The sequence below is a fragment of the Panthera pardus genome, unplaced genomic scaffold (assembly GCF_024362965.1).
Source record: "Panthera pardus isolate Hobbes unplaced genomic scaffold, ASM2436296v1 HiC_scaffold_6, whole genome shotgun sequence".
In the NCBI taxonomy this organism is placed as follows: Eukaryota; Metazoa; Chordata; class Mammalia; order Carnivora; family Felidae; genus Panthera; species Panthera pardus.
The window spans coordinates 26,025,509-26,045,312 of NW_026526991.1; the positions used below are offsets into that span (position 1 = coordinate 26,025,509).

At 45.6% G+C, this 19,804-nt stretch overlaps 1 protein-coding gene across 12 annotated transcripts in view; it reads left to right on the forward strand.

Moving 5' to 3' along the window:
* The window catches only part of TMCC3 (transmembrane and coiled-coil domain family 3), a 289,849-nt gene that overhangs the window by 261,733 nt on the left and 8,312 nt on the right, over positions 1-19,804 (forward strand). For 9 of the 12 annotated variants that reach the window (XM_019446440.2, XM_019446447.2, XM_019446443.2 and 6 more), the window contains exons 2-3: positions 13,034-13,950; positions 17,759-17,894. In XM_019446440.2, coding sequence (XP_019301985.1) covers positions 13,034-13,950; positions 17,759-17,894 — 1,053 coding nt within the window. Of the gene's footprint in view, positions 1-8,434; positions 8,455-8,491; positions 8,907-8,980; positions 9,110-13,033; positions 13,951-17,758; positions 17,895-19,804 lie in introns of those variants that run through there. The other 3 variants (XM_019446449.2, XM_019446444.2, XM_019446442.2) reach the window with 3 other exon arrangements.

Consider the following 19,804-nt stretch of genomic DNA (forward strand, 5'->3'; position numbering starts at 1 on the left):
GCCCTTCCTTTTGTCCTTTATTTTTTTTAATGTTTATTTATTGATTTTGAGAGAGAGAGAGAGAGAGAGAGAGAGAGAGAGAGAGAAAGTGAGCAAGAGAGAGGCAGAGAGAGAGGGAAACAGAGAATCCCAAGCCTGCCCGAAGCAGGGCTCAAACCCACAAACTGAGATCATGACCTGAACTGAAATCGAGAGTCAGGTGCTCAGCTGACTGAGTCACCCAGGCACCCCTTTCCTTTTGTCCTTTAAAACAAGTCATTGTCTCCTTAGACTCTGGAGGATAAGAGGACTTCTTTATTTTTGTGTTCACGTTCTATTGAATTATGTTTTCCTAAGGGACAGGGAACTACACCTGATAATGTTGCTGGCACAGTAGATATGTTATTTCAAAAAAAGTTTTTCATTTATTGCAATACTAAGACTGCATCCTTATGCCATCACAAATAGCGTATTGAGTTAAAACATGGTGTGAAAGAAGGAGCAAGCATGTGGATTCTCAGCAACAGTTAGGATGATGCCGGCAGGGAGAAGGTCACTGAGGGAGGAAGAGCGTACGCCTGTGTATTCTGTACATTGTGGGTCATGCGTTAGTTGGTCACCTGTGTTGTTTGGAACAACAGAAAGCCATGAGACACGTCAGTTTCCTGAATTTTTGATCTTCTGCTTGAATCGAGAGGCATTAACCGTCTGCAGTCCAGTCTGTCTGGAATACAACCCCGAATAACCTCTTGGCTATGGGTTCTCCTTGATTCCCTCCTGGCCAGCAACCAAGAGAATGTAAACCGGAGGGACAGCTGGCTGCCCCAGTTGGCTGTTTGTCTACCATTGATTGAGCAAGAGACTAAGGTCCTATTGAAGAAGGAATGTGGGGCAGGACACACGTGGCTTATCAGACATTGCGTCCCTTTGAGCTTTGAGGCTTCAGTATGGGGGGGTGGGGAGGGGGATCCAATGTTATATAAATACTTAGATGCCTAGCAGGATAAACACTGTTCAAGGGGTAAATGCAAATTTTGGGGAGAGCACAAAGGAAGCCGTCTGTTCTAGCAGAGCGTGGGGGTAGGGGTAGCTTTGTGGAAGAGACAGTGTTTGAACTGGTCCTGGAAAGGTAAATTGGGGTGGAGGCATGCAAGGCCACGCTAGGGTGAGGAGCTAGGAGGTACTTAACACACAGAAATAGGAAAGTGCGTGAAGCATTCAGAGGCTTGTTGGATTAATGGAATAAGGTGAAGGTTGAAAGCTTACAGACTTTGGTACAAATCCTGGTTCTGTGCTTACTAGCTATAACCACAACCTATTTCATGCCTTCCCATTCCAAATCTGTAAAGCATAGCTATTGATACCTACTTCATGGGGCTGTGGGGATGAAATGAGAGTGTATACAAAGCTCCAGCCTTACTCTGGTGCCTCTTGAATAGATGCGCTCAAAATATCATTATGGGCAAGTCTCCTGGAATATGGCCAAGATAGGACCCTGATCCAGAGAGTTCTAAATTCTTTGCTGAGGATTTCACGTATTAGTTTCTTTTTTAACAATTTTTTTTTAAGTTTATTTATTCTGAGAGAGAGCGCATGCGCAGGAGATGCAGAGAGGGAGGGAGAGAATCCCAAGCAGACTCTGCATTGTCAGCACAGAGCCCGATGTGGGGCTCAAGTTCATGAACCATGAGATCGTGACCTGAACCGAAACCAAGAGTGGGAAGCTTAACCGACTGAGCCACCCGGGCGCCTCAGGGAATTTTTTTTATTACCAATTTTTTTTTTTTTTTTAAATAGTCTTCACACCCAGTGTGGGGCTTGAATTCACAACCCTGAGATCAGGAGTCACATGCTCGACTGACTGAGCCAGCCAGGCACCCCTAGTCTAGGGAATTTTAAAGATTTTCAGAAGGAACAGGACTTGGTTTGTCTTTTAGAAAGATAGTTTTATTTGGTCCAAGGCAATCAGAGTTTTTTTACATTGCTTGGCCTCCTTTGAAGCCTAACGTAACTTCCATATGAAAAATAAATACTAAGATGTTGATTGTTCTTTTCATGGACATGAAAATTTTTTTCCTTGAATATGATGCTATTTATTATTTTGGTAGAACTAAGGGAGATTTTTATTTCTAATTGTTAGTTGGTGATAATACTCCTGGCTTACATTAGGAAAAATAAAATTGCTTAAAGGAAATAAGCTCCATATTGCAAAAGGGAAATAAACTAGTAAGGATCAGTTTTTTTCTACTACAGAATTAGGTATGTTATTTCTAAGCCCTATCTGATGACTAGTTGTGTTCTATTTATAACAAAATTCTGTACTAATTATCCAGTACGCATGCAATATTTTTTATAGTACCAAAACCAAATTAAACCCTGACCTGCAGAGAAAAACTTAATAAGGAGGCTTAGGTTTGCTTTGGGAATGTGCTTTGGGACCCAAGTATCAAGTTCTGGCTCAATCTTACTAAGCAACTTTTCAAAGGACACAAGCCAAGTTGTAGTCTTCAGTGTGGCTTTCTCCAGGTGCCCTGGGAATGGGGGACAGCAGGAGCTGTGTCAGCTTATGAGCTGGATGTGTTTGACCATATTCCCCCTGTTACATATGGGAGCAAGAGTATGGTGCTCACCGCCAGGCAGGGTGACCTACCTAACATCTGTAGATTGAGGCACGTTTACCTCTTTATCCTAAGAGGGTGTGATAAAGCATGGGAAATAGAGTAGCAGTAATATCCAAAAATAAAATTGAAAATTAAAAAGGAAAGGAATGCTAATCACCAGGTCTAACAGTTATTCATTTGGGCTGAACTTCCTAGCAAAAAGGGAGACATTGTTATCTGATAGGACACCCCTATCATATTGACTATTATATTTACTTTATGTATTTAGCTAAGAAGCTATACTTCAGTGGACAAATTACTTCCCCTTGTAGGGAAAATTACTTTTCCTGTGAAGAGTACCTCTCATGAACAGAATGTGGACTGAAGTGAAAAGTTACTTGCGTTCGTATTGAAGCTATTGCCTTTTAAAACGGGCATTAAGCCAAGTGAGATCTACGAAGATTCTTCCAGTGCCGACAGTCTGACTTCTGTTGCAGCTCAGTGCCCCTCAGGTGAAGTTAGCTGTTGTCATGTGCCTCTGAGAGGGTTCTAAGAAATCCTCAAAGACTTCGTTCGGATTGGAGATGCTGAAAGACTGCAGGACAGTGCTGGCTTTGTGTGGTCATCATTCAGACACTTAGGTTAAGCACACGTTCCTCCCAAGAACCCTGCTCACTGGCTAAGGGCCTCGGAGACCCATTTTTCTCCTCCTTCAGAGCTGTCTCTCCTGCTTCGATTCCCGAGGCGGTTCTCTTGGGGTATAATGTGGTATTTCTACCTCTCCCCTAGTCCTCAAGGCAAGTGCTCAGTCCCTTTCCTGCGAGGGTTTTACTGACCCTCCCACTGCCAGAAACCGGTGGGGGAGTAACTCCCATGGTAGGAAGGACTCCAGAACCCTGGAAGTGGTTAGTTCAGCACCCAGGGGTTCTCACACACCCCAAGTTTCTTCTAAGTGGAGGAACTAAAAGCCACAATGATGTTCATTCTGCATTTAGTCCTAAAATTGGGGTTTCCTGCTTCCCCTTTAGAACTCCCCACCCCATATCTCCCCACCAGAAGGAACTGTGAGCCCTTCCTTCAAGAAGGCCGAGTTCTTCGTGCCCGACCTGTAGAGATGGGGGGCAGGTGTTAGGTGTTCACTTCCCTTTCCCAGACTTGCCTGTTTTTGAGGCAAGATAGATAGGATGCCCAGAGACTCTTTCTCTTAGAAATAGCCTTCTTTTGGGGGCACCGGGTGGCTCAGTTGGTTGAGCATCTGACTTCGACTCAGGTCATGATCTCGCATTTTGTAAGTTCCAGCCCCACATCAGGCTCACTGCTGTCAGCACAGAGCCCACTTCGGATCCTCTGCCCCCCTCTCTTTGCCCCTCCCCCACTTGTGCTCTCCCAAAAATAATATTAAAAAAGAAAAAGAAATAGCCCTCTTTTGGTGTTGCTTCACATGCCTCTCCAGTCTCCTCCCCAGGGGACCATGGCTGTCCTTTACCTGCGGTTGGATTTAAATGTACGTTGCTTGCTTTTCGTTACCCTAGCCTGTCCCTTCTAGCTTCTTCTCCCCCTCTGATTTAATTCTTCTGTAGATTACACGGCATCTAGTAAATTTTTATCAGGTCAGACTAATTTTGTAAGAGATTAGTTTGTATTAATTGAAAGTGAGTTCTAAGCTATTTTGAAGACATCTGTATTTTCTAGTGCATGTAATTCAAAGTAGGTTACCACTGTTGCCTGGTAGAGGCTTAATGAGAAGATAATTATTTCTAATTACAGTGTCAAGTGTTCATAAGTGCTTGAAGATGCTTGAAGAATTTGTTTTTGAGAACCGTAAACACTTTGTCTAATCTCCTGCATCTGTTAATTCGCAGTGTTGGGATAAAGGATTGGGCCAGCAAAGGTACACGTAGTCTGTCCCCTGTTCCAAACGATCCTTAATCCCGGAGTAATGAGGTGAACTTTACCTGCAGGCAAGGACTAAAAACTCCTGATGCTGTCGAATTTCTTTGGTCCATGATGCTAAGAGAGGAAGAGGCAGGAGAAATAAAACCTTTATGGTAAAACTAGTGATTCAGTTCCTGTTCTGTACACCATGAACTTCTTTAAAAGTTCGTAGTGTACTATTGTCAGACTTGAGCTACAAAAGGAAGTGTGTTCCTTGTCTAAGCGAATTAGAACAAACATTTTATGAAGTCACTTTACTAATAAAATATCTTTGGGATACTATGTGAAGATCTTTAAGATTTTTCATTTTTCTTTTAATGTTTATTTTTGAGAGAGAGCAAGAGCAGGGAAGGGGCAGAGAGAGAGGGAGAGAGAGACTCCCAAGCAGGCTCTGCACCGTCAGCGCAGAGCCCAACGTGGTGGGGCTTGAACTCGTGAACTGTGAGATCACGCCCTGAGCTGGAATTAAGAGACCCTCCACTGACTGAGCCACCCAGGCCTCCCTAAGGTTTTTCATTTCTAGCCTGTAGAGGGAGGGAAAGTGGCATTCTTCTAAAATACAGGTATTGACTACTTTGTGTAGGTATCAACATGAATGTGTTAGTATCTCGTTATGAGGCTGCTTAACAAGCTTTCAGAATTTCTTCTCCAGTGCAGGTTAGCTCAGTTAGCAAGAGAACCAAGTGTTTGGTGCTGGGGTTCAGGGCTTTGGTTGGCTTCCCTGGGTTCACTGAGTGGGGAGACATTTTGCAAGCGCACGTCAAGTTACCACAAAGCAAGACGGAAGATGGCTTAGTCGTGCTGTATGCATTACTAGCAGCAAAGTGATAAAAAGCTCGCATTTTTTGGTAAAACATAAAAAAGGTACCCCTACAGGGCCATGCCAGGCAGTCCCTTGTTTTCTCTGCTCTATCACCCAGCAGAGGGAAGAGTGTCTTTCCTTTTCTCCAGGCAGATCTATGACTTATCTACTGAGCGCCTTCCCCACATGCGTCCAGAGCTGAACCCCTCAGTTGTTAGGCCCTTAGACGTGGCTGGCTTCTTCTCCAGGGGTCTCTTATCTCACTTCTCTGATTTTTACCATCTGTTTCTCTCCTTCTCTTTCTTCCCTTAGTGATTGTAAATGCTGCATGTGATTTCAGTAAAAGCAATAGGCTTTTTTTTTTTTTTGTCCTCAGAATTACTTTGCCTGCACCACTGTGCCTATTTTAAAGCACGGGTGAAGAAGAATGAATGTCACAGGCCGTATCAAACCTGAGATTGGTGTGGTTTCAGCCAGCAACATGAGCGCTGTGGTTAGGCAGCAACCTGGACGAATTTTTCAAGTTCAGACTGAGGGAGGGTAAGCGTGCTGACAGAGCAGTCTTAACCAGACCCAGGGCGTCCACACAAGTCCTGGTGCCCCCGGTAGGGCCCCTGCAGAGCAGGTTCTCACGCTGTTGGTGGCTGAGCTTAGGTCCTGCAAAGTCTTACCTGTTTCGTATGTCAGAGTGTAGCCCCAGCTAAGCTATTCATTATCTGTGGAGGACCTCAAGAAATCGATTTGTTTATCAGCCTGGCTTTTCTCATGAAAGAGGGTTAGTGTATAGAATATATGAATGCTAAAAAAAGTATTTAGCACAATGCCTGACTCATAGTAAAAGTACCCTGTCATTGTTCGGGAGGCAGGCTCTGGAGACAGACTGCCTGGATTTCAGTCCCCACTCTGCTGTTCACTAGTTGTGTGCCTGTAGGCAACTTATCTAACTTCTCTGTGCCTAGTTTTCTCGTTGGAAAACAGTAACGGTAGAACCTATCTCAGAATTTTTTAGCAAATGAGATGCCACACGTGTCCCTAACGTGACATTTTTCCTCCCGGGCATGTGGTGGGATTGTCTTTCCCCGTCCTGTAGCCCCCTTGAAGTTAGCTAGGCCCGGTACAGTGAGCGGATGAAGCCGTAAGTGCCTCTTCTGATGGAAGTCTTTAGGCCCCAGTGAACGATTCCCCAAGTCCCCTGCCATGGCCGCCAGCAACACTGCAGAAGGTGGGGCCCCTCACAGCTGGGGTCCCTTAGCTGATGCCCAGCAGTCTTGTTAGCACGAGCAAGAATGAACCTTTCCTTTCTTCCTTCCTTTCTTTTTTTCTTTCTTTCTTTCTTTTTTTTTTTAAAGCCACTGAGATTGTGGCATTGTTGCCACAGCAAAGCCTAGCACATTCTGATTGGCATGCCACAGGAGCAGCCTTGCCTCTGGACCTGAAATTAGATTCCGGCTAAAATGAGTAAGGGTACAGAATGTCAGCTGTGTGGGCCTGGACCCCGGGCCACAGAGACCTGTGAGTGCCTTTGTGGGCCTGTCTGTGAGAGCACGCTCGTGTGCGCTGGGGAATACCTGTTGCCTAGGAAATGGCCGCCGGTTTCAAGGACTGACTCTTTCCTAGTGTGACTGAGCTCAAGCAGCTTTTCTTTTCTTTTCTTTTTTTTCCCCAGGCAGCTTTTCTTAACGCAAAAGGTCCATTGTATCCGGCCTCGGGTCTAGGCAGGCAGTTGTCATCCCCTCTTCGTTCTGATCTCTCTGTGCCTCTGCTTGTTCGGGCCATTCCGTGACCCCCAGAGCCTCCGGGGACTAATGCTTCGGTCCATGCCCTCCAGGCACCCACAGGCCCGCCCCCCCCACTACCCCCCTCCCTACTCCCCAACCCCCCCCCCCCCCCCCCACTGCGTTCCCTTTTCCACTTCTCTTGGGTGGGGTTTGGGTGGTGTGCCCCTGCATTGACTGTCCTTCCCTTTTGTTCATTTTCCTCTGGAGCTTTTAGGGGGTAGATATGAAATGTCACGAAGAGAGCCCTCTTTGGAAGCCGGAACAGTGTGTTCCCGCAGCCACTGTATTACTTTGTGCTGTGCCTGGCTTCCCAGTGAGCGAGGTGAGCTCGCTTACGTTGTATCGGAGCCTTGGATTGTTGGCAGAGGTGACTCAGTGTCGGTTTTTGATGTTAGTCCAGGGCTTAGGCTTTTCTGTAGCCTTTGTTCCAGAACATTGAGGTGACCGTGGAAATGTTGCCGCTGCCGGAAGGAAAACATTATTAGCGATGGCTTTTCACTAGGATGTCGGTGGTCTGCCTTTCACGTAAACTAATAATAGCCAAGTCATTCTAAGAGAACTGAAAGGGGCTAGCAGTCATTTTTAAAAATAGCATCTATTCTGCCAAAATGGTATTTCATGTTCTTTTTTTTTTTTTTTTTTGAATTGGAAAATATGGAAACATAAAAACAAGAATGACTCCTCTAAACCCCGCCATGCAAAAATAACCATTGTTTGGAGCTTGTTTCCTTTCAGTTTTTACATGGAGGTACATTTTTAAATGAAATTGGAATGACAACAGTAGCAAACCTTTTTTGAAACCATTCTCTGTGCCAGGAACTCTTTAAGCACTTTATGCGTATTATCTCATTCATTCATTCACAACTCTTTGAAGAAAGATGATCTCCGTTTTACGGAAGAGGACACTGAGGCACAGAGAGGCTAAATCATTTTCCCAAAGCCACACAGCTCGTAAAAGCGGTGCCTAGACAGAAAGCAAAAGCAGTCTGTCTCTGGAGCCCAGGGTCTTGACTATTCCACAATACTGTCTCACAGTAAAGATAACTTGGATTAAAGGTCATGGAATTTGCACTGTTAGCTGCGACTTGTATGGTTCCGTCTCTTTATAGATGAGGAAGTTGAAGCCCACAGACGTGACCTGATTTAGCTAACGACGTAACTAGTTACTGTCAGTGCCGAAACTGGAACATGCATCTCCTGATCCGCACGGTTCACGTGCACGCTGACTCCGGGTGATCCGTGAACCTTTGTCCGCCCTGGGTCCCGCCCTGGGTCCCGCCCTGAGACAGCTGCACCGTGCACTTGCCCTCGGGCCGGCTCCGGATGACGTGGGGGACGCCCACAGCTTTCTCCCCAGCACGTATGTGAAATTTCACTTTGGGTTTAGGGAATGCATGGGCATCTGGTAACGATGTGTACACGTCGCCCTTCATTACCCTGCAGAGCGAGGGCTATAAAAGGCTATAAAGAGGTGTGACCCAACAATAGTTTTCAACCTTCTACCCTCATCAGACATTTTCAACTGAGATTTGCTGACAAGCAGTGAGGTAGATTGATTTGAGCTCTGAATGCTGTTGCTTTCCCCAGCCTGGACCGTCGAGGACATGCCAAGCATTGTTATAGTTTTAAAGTGAGCCAGAAGTCAGCCAGCTCTCTGTGTGCAAACGCTCCTGGGTGTTCGAGGCTGTCCTGGCCCAGCAGTCTGTAAGGGAGGAGGCCGTTGCATTGCAACACCAGCGTTGGCTGGCCAGCTGCCGTGGGGCTGAGGATTAAAGGAAGAACGGGAGCTGACTTACTATTGCATTTGGGAAGGTAAGGTATAAAAGCCTCTGCATCTTCCAGCTTGGTGGACTTCTCCAGAGCCAAGCAGGTTTCAGTGGATTTTTAAAAATAACTTAATCTGATCTTCAAGCTCCAGAGGGCAAAAGCGAGGTCTTTAGAGTATCCCAGACAAAGTGGAGCAAAAAAGACAAGAGTGTGTGATGATTGGTCAAAACTAACGCATGCCTTTAGAGGTGAGGCTCACGGTTACCCCTAGAGATGGGGGTGATGTACTTGTGATGGAAGGGGGCACGGGGAGCTTCGGTTCTGGTTGTTGTTGTTGTTGTTACTGTTTTTTACTAGGTCACGGTTATACAGTATGTCCAGTTTGTGACAGTTCATTGAGTATTGAGTTTTATTACTAAATGTGTTCTTTTCTGTATGTAAGTTATACTTCATTTAAAGTTTAAAAGTCCTTATTTGTGGGGTGCCTGAGTGGTTTGGTCAGTCAAGCATCTCATTTTTTATCGCGGCTCAGGTCTTGATCTTAGGGTTGTGAGTTCAAGCCCTGTGTTGGGCTCCACACTCACCGGGCCTAGAGCCTACTTTGAAAAAAAAAAAAAAAAAAAATCCTTATTTGTATTTGTGTTGTGTTGCTGCACATTGATTCTCGGAAAAATCTCCATTTTTTTTTTCCTTTTAATTTGGGAGACAGCACGAGTGGGGGAGAGGGCAGAGAGAGAGAGAGAACTCCCAGGTTCAGGGTTCAGTCCCATGAACTGTGAGATCATGACCTGAGCCGAAACCAAGGGTCAGACGCTCAACTGCTGAACCATCCAGATGCCCCAGAAAAGTTTTCATTTGGTTGAACCTGTTTGAAATGGTATAGAACTTACTACCCAGCTGTGGGGAAAACATCTCTGCCTGAAATGTTCAGGTCTGTATGGGAAGAACATCCAAGGTCACTGTCTTGGTTCTATTAAAATATAACTTAAGTGATTTTGGAGTGACTCTCCTGGAATAAAGAATGATGTCATCTGAGTTCGGCAAACATTATCGATAGTCTCCTGTGAATAGGGACAGTGCTAGCACTACAGACCGGGTGTAGGTATGACAAGTCTCTTCCCTAAAGGAGCCTGTACCCGGGATTGGGGGGGGGGGGGGGGGGATGAGTCATGTGGCACCGTGAAAGCACCATGGAGGACCACAGAAAGAACAGGCAGCTTCCTGATGGAGTAGGGAAAGCTTCGTGGAATAAGTGGGATTTTAAGTGGAGCTTCAAGAATATGTGGGATTTAAAAAAAATGTTTTAAGTTTATCTATTTTTGAGAGAGGGCACAAGTGGAGAAGGGGCAGAGAGAGAGAGAGGGAGACAGAGAATCAAAGCAGGCTGCAGGCTCCAGGCTCCGAGCTATCAGTGCAGAGCCCTACGCGGGGCTTGAACTCACACACCATGAGCTTGTGACCTGAGACAAAGTCAGCGGCTTAACTGAGCCACCCAGGCGCCCCTGGAATATGTGGGATTTTGATAACCAGAAGTGGATGGGTGGCAGGCATTGTGAATATCATTCATATGAGAAAATCCATAGGACATTCCCCTACATTCTGGGAACTTTGGGTTGTAAGGTTCACTTGAGATGAATGGCATCCATTAGGTGCAAGGTGAGGCCTGAAAGGTAAGCTAGGGCCTTATAGTGGCTGGGTTGTATTATTCAATCTGGGAGGCTTTGGGGAGCCAAAGAAAGTTTCTGAGAAGTAGAAAAGCATGATCAGATCAGTGAATCCCTGCAGTGATACAAATTTGTAGGCTCCTGATTGTGTGGTTACCACAGATTACCCTGTCTGCCCCAGATAAACATTTTCTAGATTTAGTGCGTTCTCTGTTAATGTAATTTGAACCCATTCCTGTTTGGGTTCACTAGTGAGCCATAGATACAGAGTTTCCTTGAGCTCCCTCTGGTCTTCTCTAGGACTTGAAGATGATTATCCCATACCTTCTTTATTCCCTACGCCCACCCGTCTGTCTTGATCAGGTGACGTCAGAATTCCTTTCTCCTTTTTTCTAGTCTTACAAGTGACTTGGCATTTATTTACTTCCAGCCTTTCCTTTGTGACACTCTTCTGCCAGATAAAACACCCAGTGTCTCTTATTCATAGCAAAATTGTGTGTTGGAAGAGAGGGGCCAAGAAATAATGTTAACAAACTTTTGTAAGTTGTGTAGGAGGACTGACTCACCAGCCTGGGATTGTGTCCCACTATGCCATTGGGCTCCCTTCTCTGGGAGAAAGCACTGGGCAGGATTGTGCATGGGACAGAGTGTTAATACTTCATTGTTGGAAATGAACACATTCGAGTCTGGGTCACTTAGGCAGGGTGAGGTGTGTTAATATCTTATTAATATTTTGCTATTTCTGCCTACTGTTCCTTTAAAAAAAAAAATAACTTGTGCTGAATATTGTCTCCCATTTGGTTTCCAGTGAGACTCTGTATCAAGGGATTATTCTAATCAAGAGGTAGTTAACTTGACAAATCAGATGTTTCAGTTTAGAGGTTACAAATCTTTCGAGGTTGTGTTCAGACTCTGCAAAGGCTTGTCTTTAGTCCTTTGGGGACACCTTGGTAGAGTGTCCTGACACAGACAGAGAACCCCATAAGGGTGACTTGAATTCAGATCCTGGCTCTTGATGTCTCAGTTTATACATACATGGGTTTAACATAGTCTTTACTTGGCATGGTAGGATCAAACAAGACACATATCCATGGTACCTGGCACCCAGGCTCCCTTCGTCTTTCCTTTTCCCTTTCCCTTGCCCTTTGACCTTGCCCTTGCCCTTGCCCTTGCCCTTGCCCTTGCCCTTTCCCTATCCCTATCCCTATCCCTATCCCTATCCCTATCCCTATCCCTTTCCCTTTCCCTTTCCCTTTCCCTTTCCCTTTCCCTTTCCCTATCCCTATCCCTATCCCTATCCCTATCCCTATCCCTATCCCTATCCCTATCCCTTGCCCTTGCCCTTGCCCTTGCCCTTGCCCTTGCCCTATCCCTTTCCCTTTCCCTTTCCCTTTCCCTTTCCCTTTCCCTATCCCTTGCCCTTGCCCTTGCCCTTGCCCTTGCCCTTGCCCTTGCCCTATCCCTATCCCTTTCCCTTTCCCTTTCCCTATCCCTTGCCCTTGCCCTTGCCCTTGCCCTATCCCTTGCCCTTGCCCTTGCCCTTGCCCTTGCCCTATCCCTTTCCCTATCCCTATCCCTATCCCTTTCCCTTTCCCTTTCCCTTTCCCTTTCCCTTTCCCTTTCCCTTTCCCTTTCCCTTTCCCTTTCCCTTTCCCTTTCCGTTGCCCTTGCCCTTGCCCTTGCCCTTGCCCTTGCCCTTGCCCTTTCCCTTTCCCTTGCCCTTGCCCTTGCCCTTGCCCTTGCCCTGGCCCTGGCCCTGGCCCTGGCCCTGGCCCTGGCCCTGGCCCTGGCCCTTGCCCTTGCCCTTGCCCTTGCCCGGCACAAACCTGTGGTGCTCAGTGATACTTTGCACTTCTTCCCCAGGTGGCCCTTGAGTGAGAAAGCCATTTCACAGGGTATTATCACTTGCTGTTCTTTTTTTTTAATCACTTCCGTTGTGGTTGGGTTGTTTATTTCCACCTGTACACACTGTACTGTTACTCAGTTAGTAAAATTAATTTTGCATCATATTATCCCATCACATCTGCTTAATGATTCCAGTAAGAAAATAATTTCTTGTGTTGATGATGAATGTACCTGCTGGAACTTATCCCTCATTCTTCTTCTTAAGTGATTGAGGTCTGAACTGGGTGCATTTCCCACAGTGTTGAAATTCACCGTGCGTGGAGCATGGCAGCACCCTAGTTACCTGGGCATCTGGGGAAACTAGGACTGAGGGTAACCTTGTCCCATTATGCATTTTCCACCCTGGCAACTGACAATTACATGTAATCAGGCAAAACATTGGAAGCCCTGGGAAACCTGAATCTCATAGTACACATGGATGCAGGAAGGAGTTGGGCTGTCCTCTGTTCAACTGGGATAATAGTAGGGAGTTTTTATCTTAGGAATACTTGCAGTTTAAAGATCTGGGACCTGAAGTATGTCTGTAGTGTGTGCCCAGATTCTCTCACAGTAACTGTGCCTTTGCCTTCAAGTCTTCAAGTGCTTCCTCCCTGTCTCTTTCAGGTAGAGCGACATGACATGAACACCCTAAGCCTGCCCCTGAACATTCGCCGAGGGGGGTCCGACACCAACCTCAACTTTGACGTACCGGATGGGATCCTGGACTTCCACAAGGTCAAACTCAGTGCGGACAGCCTGAAACAAAAAATTCTCAAGGTGACAGAGCAGATCAAGATCGAGCAGACGTCCCGCGATGGCAATGTTGCAGAGTATCTGAAACTAGTCAACAGCGCAGACAAGCAGCAGGCGGGCCGCATCAAGCAAGTCTTTGAGAAGAAGAATCAGAAGTCCGCTCACTCCATTGCCCAGCTTCAGAAGAAGTTAGAACAGTATCATAGAAAGCTCAGGGAGATCGAGCAGAATGGAGCCTCCAGGAGCGCAAAGGACATTGCCAAAGACAACCTGAAGGACGTGCCGCACTCCCTGAAAGATGCCCACGCGAAGTCTCGAACTGCTCCCCACGGCACGGAGTGCGGGAAATCGGGCATGCCGGGCGTGTCCCTCACCCCGCCCGTGTTCGTCTTCAATAAGTCCAGGGAGTTTGCCAACCTGATCCGGAATAAGTTTGGCAGCGCCGATAACATCGCTCACTTAAAAAATTCCCTGGAGGAATTCAGGCCTGAAGGGAGTCCGCGGGCCTATGGGGGCAGCGCCACCATTGTGAACAAACCCAAGTACGGCAGCGATGACGAGTGTTCGAGTGGCACGTCGGGCTCCGCCGACAGTAACGGGAACCAGTCCTTCGGGGCCAGCGGAGCCGGCACGCTGGACAGCCAGGGCAAGCTCACCATGATCCTGGAGGAGCTGAGGGAGATCAAGGACACCCAGGCACAGCTGGCCGAGGACATCGAGGCGCTGAAGGTGCAGTTTAAGAGAGAATACGGTTTTATTTCTCAGACGCTGCAAGAGGAAAGATACAGGTATGTCAGACTGTTCTCTTGGAATTCTTCTAGAAGCATGACTTACTAAGTGCAGAGAGATTGCTTGGAAGTGACACGCTCGTGGTTGTGTTTTCCATGGATATGGATGTGGATCAAAAAAACATTTAAAATCAGTAGTGTTTTCCATACTTCGTGATTCTAAACTTTATAGTTTGTGACGTACAGGTTGATACTTCAGAGAGAGTTGTGTGAGTCTGTTAAAATGTCGCTGTATAGTCTGTAGCTCATGTGCACGTGGAGTTCCTTCTTAAGCTCCAGTAGACTTCTGTCATAAAGTTTTGTTACACTGGTTCGTAGATCTGTATTTTATTTTCCTCCACGATAACTGTCAAGTAAATGACCCATTGTATGGTTGGGGAACCTGGGTGACTCAGTTAGCTAAGCGTCCTACTTCGGCTCAGGTCATAATTTCGCGGTTTGTGAGTTTGAGCCCACATCAGGTCAGCACAGAACCCACTTTGGATCCTCTGTCTACCTCTCTCTCTGCCCCTCCCCTGCACGCGTATGCTTTCTGTTTCTGTCTCTCTCAAAAATAATAAATAACCATTTTTAAAAGAAATCACTGCATTGTTCAACAAGGTAGATTTTCTTTGGCACATTAATCTTCAAGTTTTTATATAGTGTACATTTTTTTTATGTACGATATTTTGCTCACTAAACTTTTCACCATAAATAGTTTTCAAAAGAAATCTTAAGAGTAAAGTATAAATTCAAATCTTGTGGATTATATTAGCTAATTTTATTTTTTTATATTAGCTCATCTTTTTAAAGTTTATTTATTTTGAGAGAGAGAGCACATGCACAATTGGGGGAGGGGCAGAGAGAAGGAGAGACAGAATCCCAAGCAGGCTCCATGCTGTCAGTGCAGATCTCTATGCAGGGCTCGAACTCACAAACGATGAGATCATCGCCTGAGCCGAGATCAAGAGTCCAATGCCTAACTGGCTGCGCCGCCCAGGCACCCCTATGTTAGCTACTTCTAAAAGGTATTTACAGGCTAGATTTTATGTGCCTATAACTAATTAATAAAAATATTAATAAGAAGTGATTTTCTACTGTTTCTCAGTAAAAAGATTCCCCAAAGTTTGTTTTGTTTTGTTTTGTTTTTTTAAGATTTTAAGTAATCTCTGTACTAGTGTGGGGCTTGAACCCACAACCCTGAGATCAAGAATCACATGCTTGCTACCAACTGAGCCAGCCAGGCGCCCCCAAAATTGTGGTTGTTTGTTTTGTTTTTTGTTTTTAGTCAAAACGAACATGTTAACTTATAAAAATGTAGAGAAAAAGTTAAATGCCCATGGGACACCTGGGTGGCTCAGTCAGTTAAGCGTCCAAGTTTGGCTCAGGTCCTGATCTGGTGGTTCGTGAGTTTAAGCCCTGCATCAGGGTCAGCACAGAGCCTGGAGCCTGCTTCGGATTCTGTGTCTCTCTTTCTCTGCCCCTCCCCAGCTCACATGCTGTCTTTCTTTCTCTCAAAAATAAATAAGAATTTTAAAAATTAAAAAAATATTAAAAGAGGGGCGCCTGGGTGGCTCAGTCGGTTAAGCGTCCGACTTCAACTCAGGTCACGATCTCGCGGTCCGTGAGTTCGAGCCCCGCGTCGGGCTCTGGGCTGATGGCTCGGAGCCTGGAGCCTGCTTCCGATTCTGTGTCTCCCTCTCTCTCTGCCCCTCCCCCGTTCATGCTCTGTCTCTCTCTGTCTCAAAAATAAAAAAACGTTAAAAAAAAAAATTAAAAAACAATATTAAAAGCCCATTACATATTGTAAGGTTAAACTTTAAATTTAACTTACATACTTTATATCTCAAAATGGTTTTAAATGTATTAATTTGTAAATGTGGCTTTTTTCATCTCTTATATTCTATGAAACCATTTTTTAAAACTTTCAGCATACATCTTTGACTCTAGTGTCTTTCTCACATAACTATTTTTGAGTCACAGGTTTTCCAGAAAATACTGACTTCAATTCCATCTGAATAGTTCGGGATATACTACTCTTTAGATCCAAATTTTATTCCAACTCACAAATACCCACATATAAATTTAGGGTAGTTTCCTCATTTGTCGTGTAGTTAGGTTTGTGATTGTCCAAGGGTTAGCCTCTGACTGTATCGTTTGCTGTAAGAGATCCTTGAAAGGCTTTTACACCAACATTGGGTACCTATGAAGTCCTATCTGAGAATAATTATTAAATCTTCATTAAATTACTTTTTTTTAAGTGTATTTATTTTTGAGAGAGAGAGAGAGCATGAGCGAGCGTGTGGGGGAGGGGCAGAGAGAGAGGGAGACACAGAATCCGAAGCAGGCTCCAGGCTCTGAGCTGTCAGCACAGAGCCCGAAACGGGGCTCAATCTCACGAACTGAGAGATCATGACCTCAGCCAAAGTCGGACATTTAACCGACTGAGCCACCCAGGAACCCCTGCATGAAATTACTTTTTGATCTCACTTTTTTTCTTGAGGTATAATTGACATATAATCTGTCTCCCTCCCTCTGTCTCTCTCTCATATGATTCTGTCAGGTGACCTATATAAGCATCTAACACTGACATTGATAGAAGTCATTTCAGGCTAATGCATTACCCAAATAGTGCTTCCTGTTTTCAAATAAACATTCTAAGTTTTCAAATATAAGACAAATCCCTCTTCTTTGAGGGAAATGGGAGGTGGGAATGACAATCTTTGTTCTTCCGTTACTTAAGATTTGGACTTTTGGGGGCGCCTGGGTGGCTCAGTCGGTTGGGTGTCCGACTTCGGCTCAGGTCATGATCTCGCGGTCCGTGAGTTCGAGGCCCGCATCGGGCTCTGGGCTGACAGCTCAGAGCCTGGAGCCTGTTTCGGATTCTGTGTCTCCCTCTCTCTGACCCTCCTCCGTTCATGCTCTGTCTCTCTCTGTCTCAAAAATAAATAAATGTTAAAAAAAAATTAAAAAAAAAAAGATTTGGACTTTTGGAAATGCCACTTGTAAGTCATTTATAATTTCTTTCTTTAAAAAATTTTTTTTAAAGTTTATTTATTTTTGAGAGAGAGAGGGAGAGGGAGTGCCTGAGTGGGGGAGGGGCCAGAAAAAGGGAGACAGAAGATCCGAAGTAGGCTCCATGCAGGGAGCACAGAGCCCAACGCCAGGCTTGAACTCACAAACCATGAGATCATGACCTGAGATCATGACAAGTTGGCCGCTTAACTGACTGAGCCACCCAGGCTCCCCTATGATTTCTAATGAGTTTAATGTTTTTATCAGCACTAAGTTCCAAGAATTGAAACATGTTTTCAGAATCAGAGTATGCCTTGGGAAATGGAGTTAACTCTAGTGTAGAAGTTGGTTCTTTCCTTACGGGCTCTCTGGGCTTGAGAGCCATGCCTGTGAACCAGAAGGCGCTGTGCACGCAGAAGGGGGGGGGGGGGACACCAGCAGGTCCTTGTCTCGAGCCGGACCCCAGACAGCCCTCCCTGTCCGTTGACCGGCACTGGTGAGTGCATCAGGCCTGTTGTGTCGTCACCGCAAGTCCTCCTTACAGCAGCCCTTTTGGGCAATTCTTACTATTTTCCCCATTTCTCAGCTTGTCTGATGAGGTGGGAAAGCCAACTTCGGTGTGCGTGAAACCTCAGGAGTGAGGATGCAGAAGTTAATGTGACAGAGACCAGTGCTTTTAGCTGGAATTCACGGTTAGCCAAAAGCATGTTCCCTGTAGCTGGACGTATTCTTTCGGAAGCATAGTCTTCCGGGGAATGAAAACCAGGAGACCTTTGAAGTGTCACACTCAGAATCAGCTCCTGTCTTTGCAAAGGTACGAGCGACTGGAAGACCAGCTGCACGACCTGACGGATCTGCATCAGCACGAGACAGCCAACCTGAAGCAGGAGCTGGCCAGCATCGAGGAGAAGGTGGCCTACCAGGCCTATGAGCGCTCACGGGACATCCAGGTACCGTTCCCTTCGCCGCCAGGCACTCAACGCGGGCTCTTCCCAGCCTTTAAGTCGTTCAACGAACTCTAAATGCATTATCCCATAAACCCGACAGGATTCCTGGCACGTGCAGCAAAATGTTTTCTCTGCACAAACATTCTCTACCTTATTAACCCCATTAGCTCATGTTCTAGGTGTCACTGAGTAAAGAGGCTATTCTCTGTGTAGTTATTTTGATTAACAAATATTTATTATCTACCCAAGCCCATCGCCTATAACCTCTCCTCCCTCCCCGCCCCCTCTACCACCCCTACCAAAATTGCAAAACTTTTTAAATATGAGGCAAACCTTGCCTTCAAGAAGCTTACTGACTAGATGGGGAGTCAGGATTGGGTAACCTGCCAAACGGCTCAAGCAAACGTGAACAGGGGCCAAATTATGTGACCCAGACAGTAAAAGCCAGAGGATTCAGACACACAGTGCCCAACAAGCTATGAACGGGTGGGACGGTTGGTCATTTTGCGGTCAGATACTAGATTTTAGTCCCAGGTCAGCCATTTACCAGTTATGTGACCCTGAGCAAGTCTTGGATATGTTTGCTCATCTGTAGACTAAGAATAGCTTGGATATTTGTAAGAATTTCAAGGACTCGAGTGCATACCATATACCATACATTAGCAGAGCACTTGCCATGCCTCCCTTCTCTCTCCAGCTCCTCCTTACAATAACCCTTTCGGGCAGTTCTTACTATTTTCCCCATTTCTCAGCTGTGGAGACTAAGGCAGAGAGGTTAAGTGACTTGGACGAGGTTTTGCGGACAGTCCTTGAATAATGAATGTGAATGAATGTCCAGAGAGGGTGGGACTTGGCAGGGATCGGTAGGATCTGGATGGATGGATGGATGGATGGATGGAAGGGGTTGCTGAGTCAGTGTAAACAAAAGCACGTCTCAGGATTAATGTGATGGCAGCACTGTAGCGAAACAGCCCTAGTCTTCCTGAGTGCTTTTTTTTTTTCCTGCTACTAGAGGGTCTCTTTCTTTTCTTCTACTTTCACTGAGATAATTGACATACAACTTTGCATTAAAGTGTACAACATAATGATTTATATAGAGAGAGAGCGCGAGCGAGCGCGCGCAAAATGATCACCTAAGTGAGTTAACATCCATCACCTCACATAATTAACACACTGTTTTCTTGCGATGAGAATTTTTGAGACCTTCTCTCTTAACAGCTTTCGAATACGTAATACAGTACTGTTAACTGTAGTCAGCTGCGTTACACATCACATCCTCGTCTTATAACTAGAAGTTTGGACCTTTTGACCACTTTCACCCATTTCCCCTACCCTCCACCCCTGCCTCTAGGAACCACCAATCTGTTCTTTGTTTCTATGAGTGTGTTTGTTTTTTCAATTCCACATATAAGTGAGATCATACGGCCTGTTTGTCTTCCTCCGTCTGACTCCTCACTTAGCATCATGCCGTCAGTCCATCCACGTGTCACAAGTGACATGGCCGCATAGTATTCCATTGTGTATATGTGTACCACATTTCTTTATTCATCTGTTGATGGACTCTTAGGTTGTTCTGTGTCTTGGCTGTTATAAATAATGCTGCTGTGAATATGGGGGTTCTCTTCTAGAAACTGGTTTCATTTCCTTCGGGTATATACTCAAAAGTGGAATTGCTGGATCATAGGGAGTTCTAGGTTTCATTTTTTAAGGAATTTCTATATTGTTTTCCATAGTGGCTGCAGCAATTTACATTCCTATTGATCTTCTTTTTTTCTTTTTTCAAAGTTTATTTATTTTTAAAAGAGAAAGGGAGAGAGGGACAGAGAGAGAGGGAGATAGAGAATCTCAAGCAGGCTCTTTCCTGTCTGTGCAGAGCCCGACGCGGGGCTCGAACTCACAAACCATGAGATCGT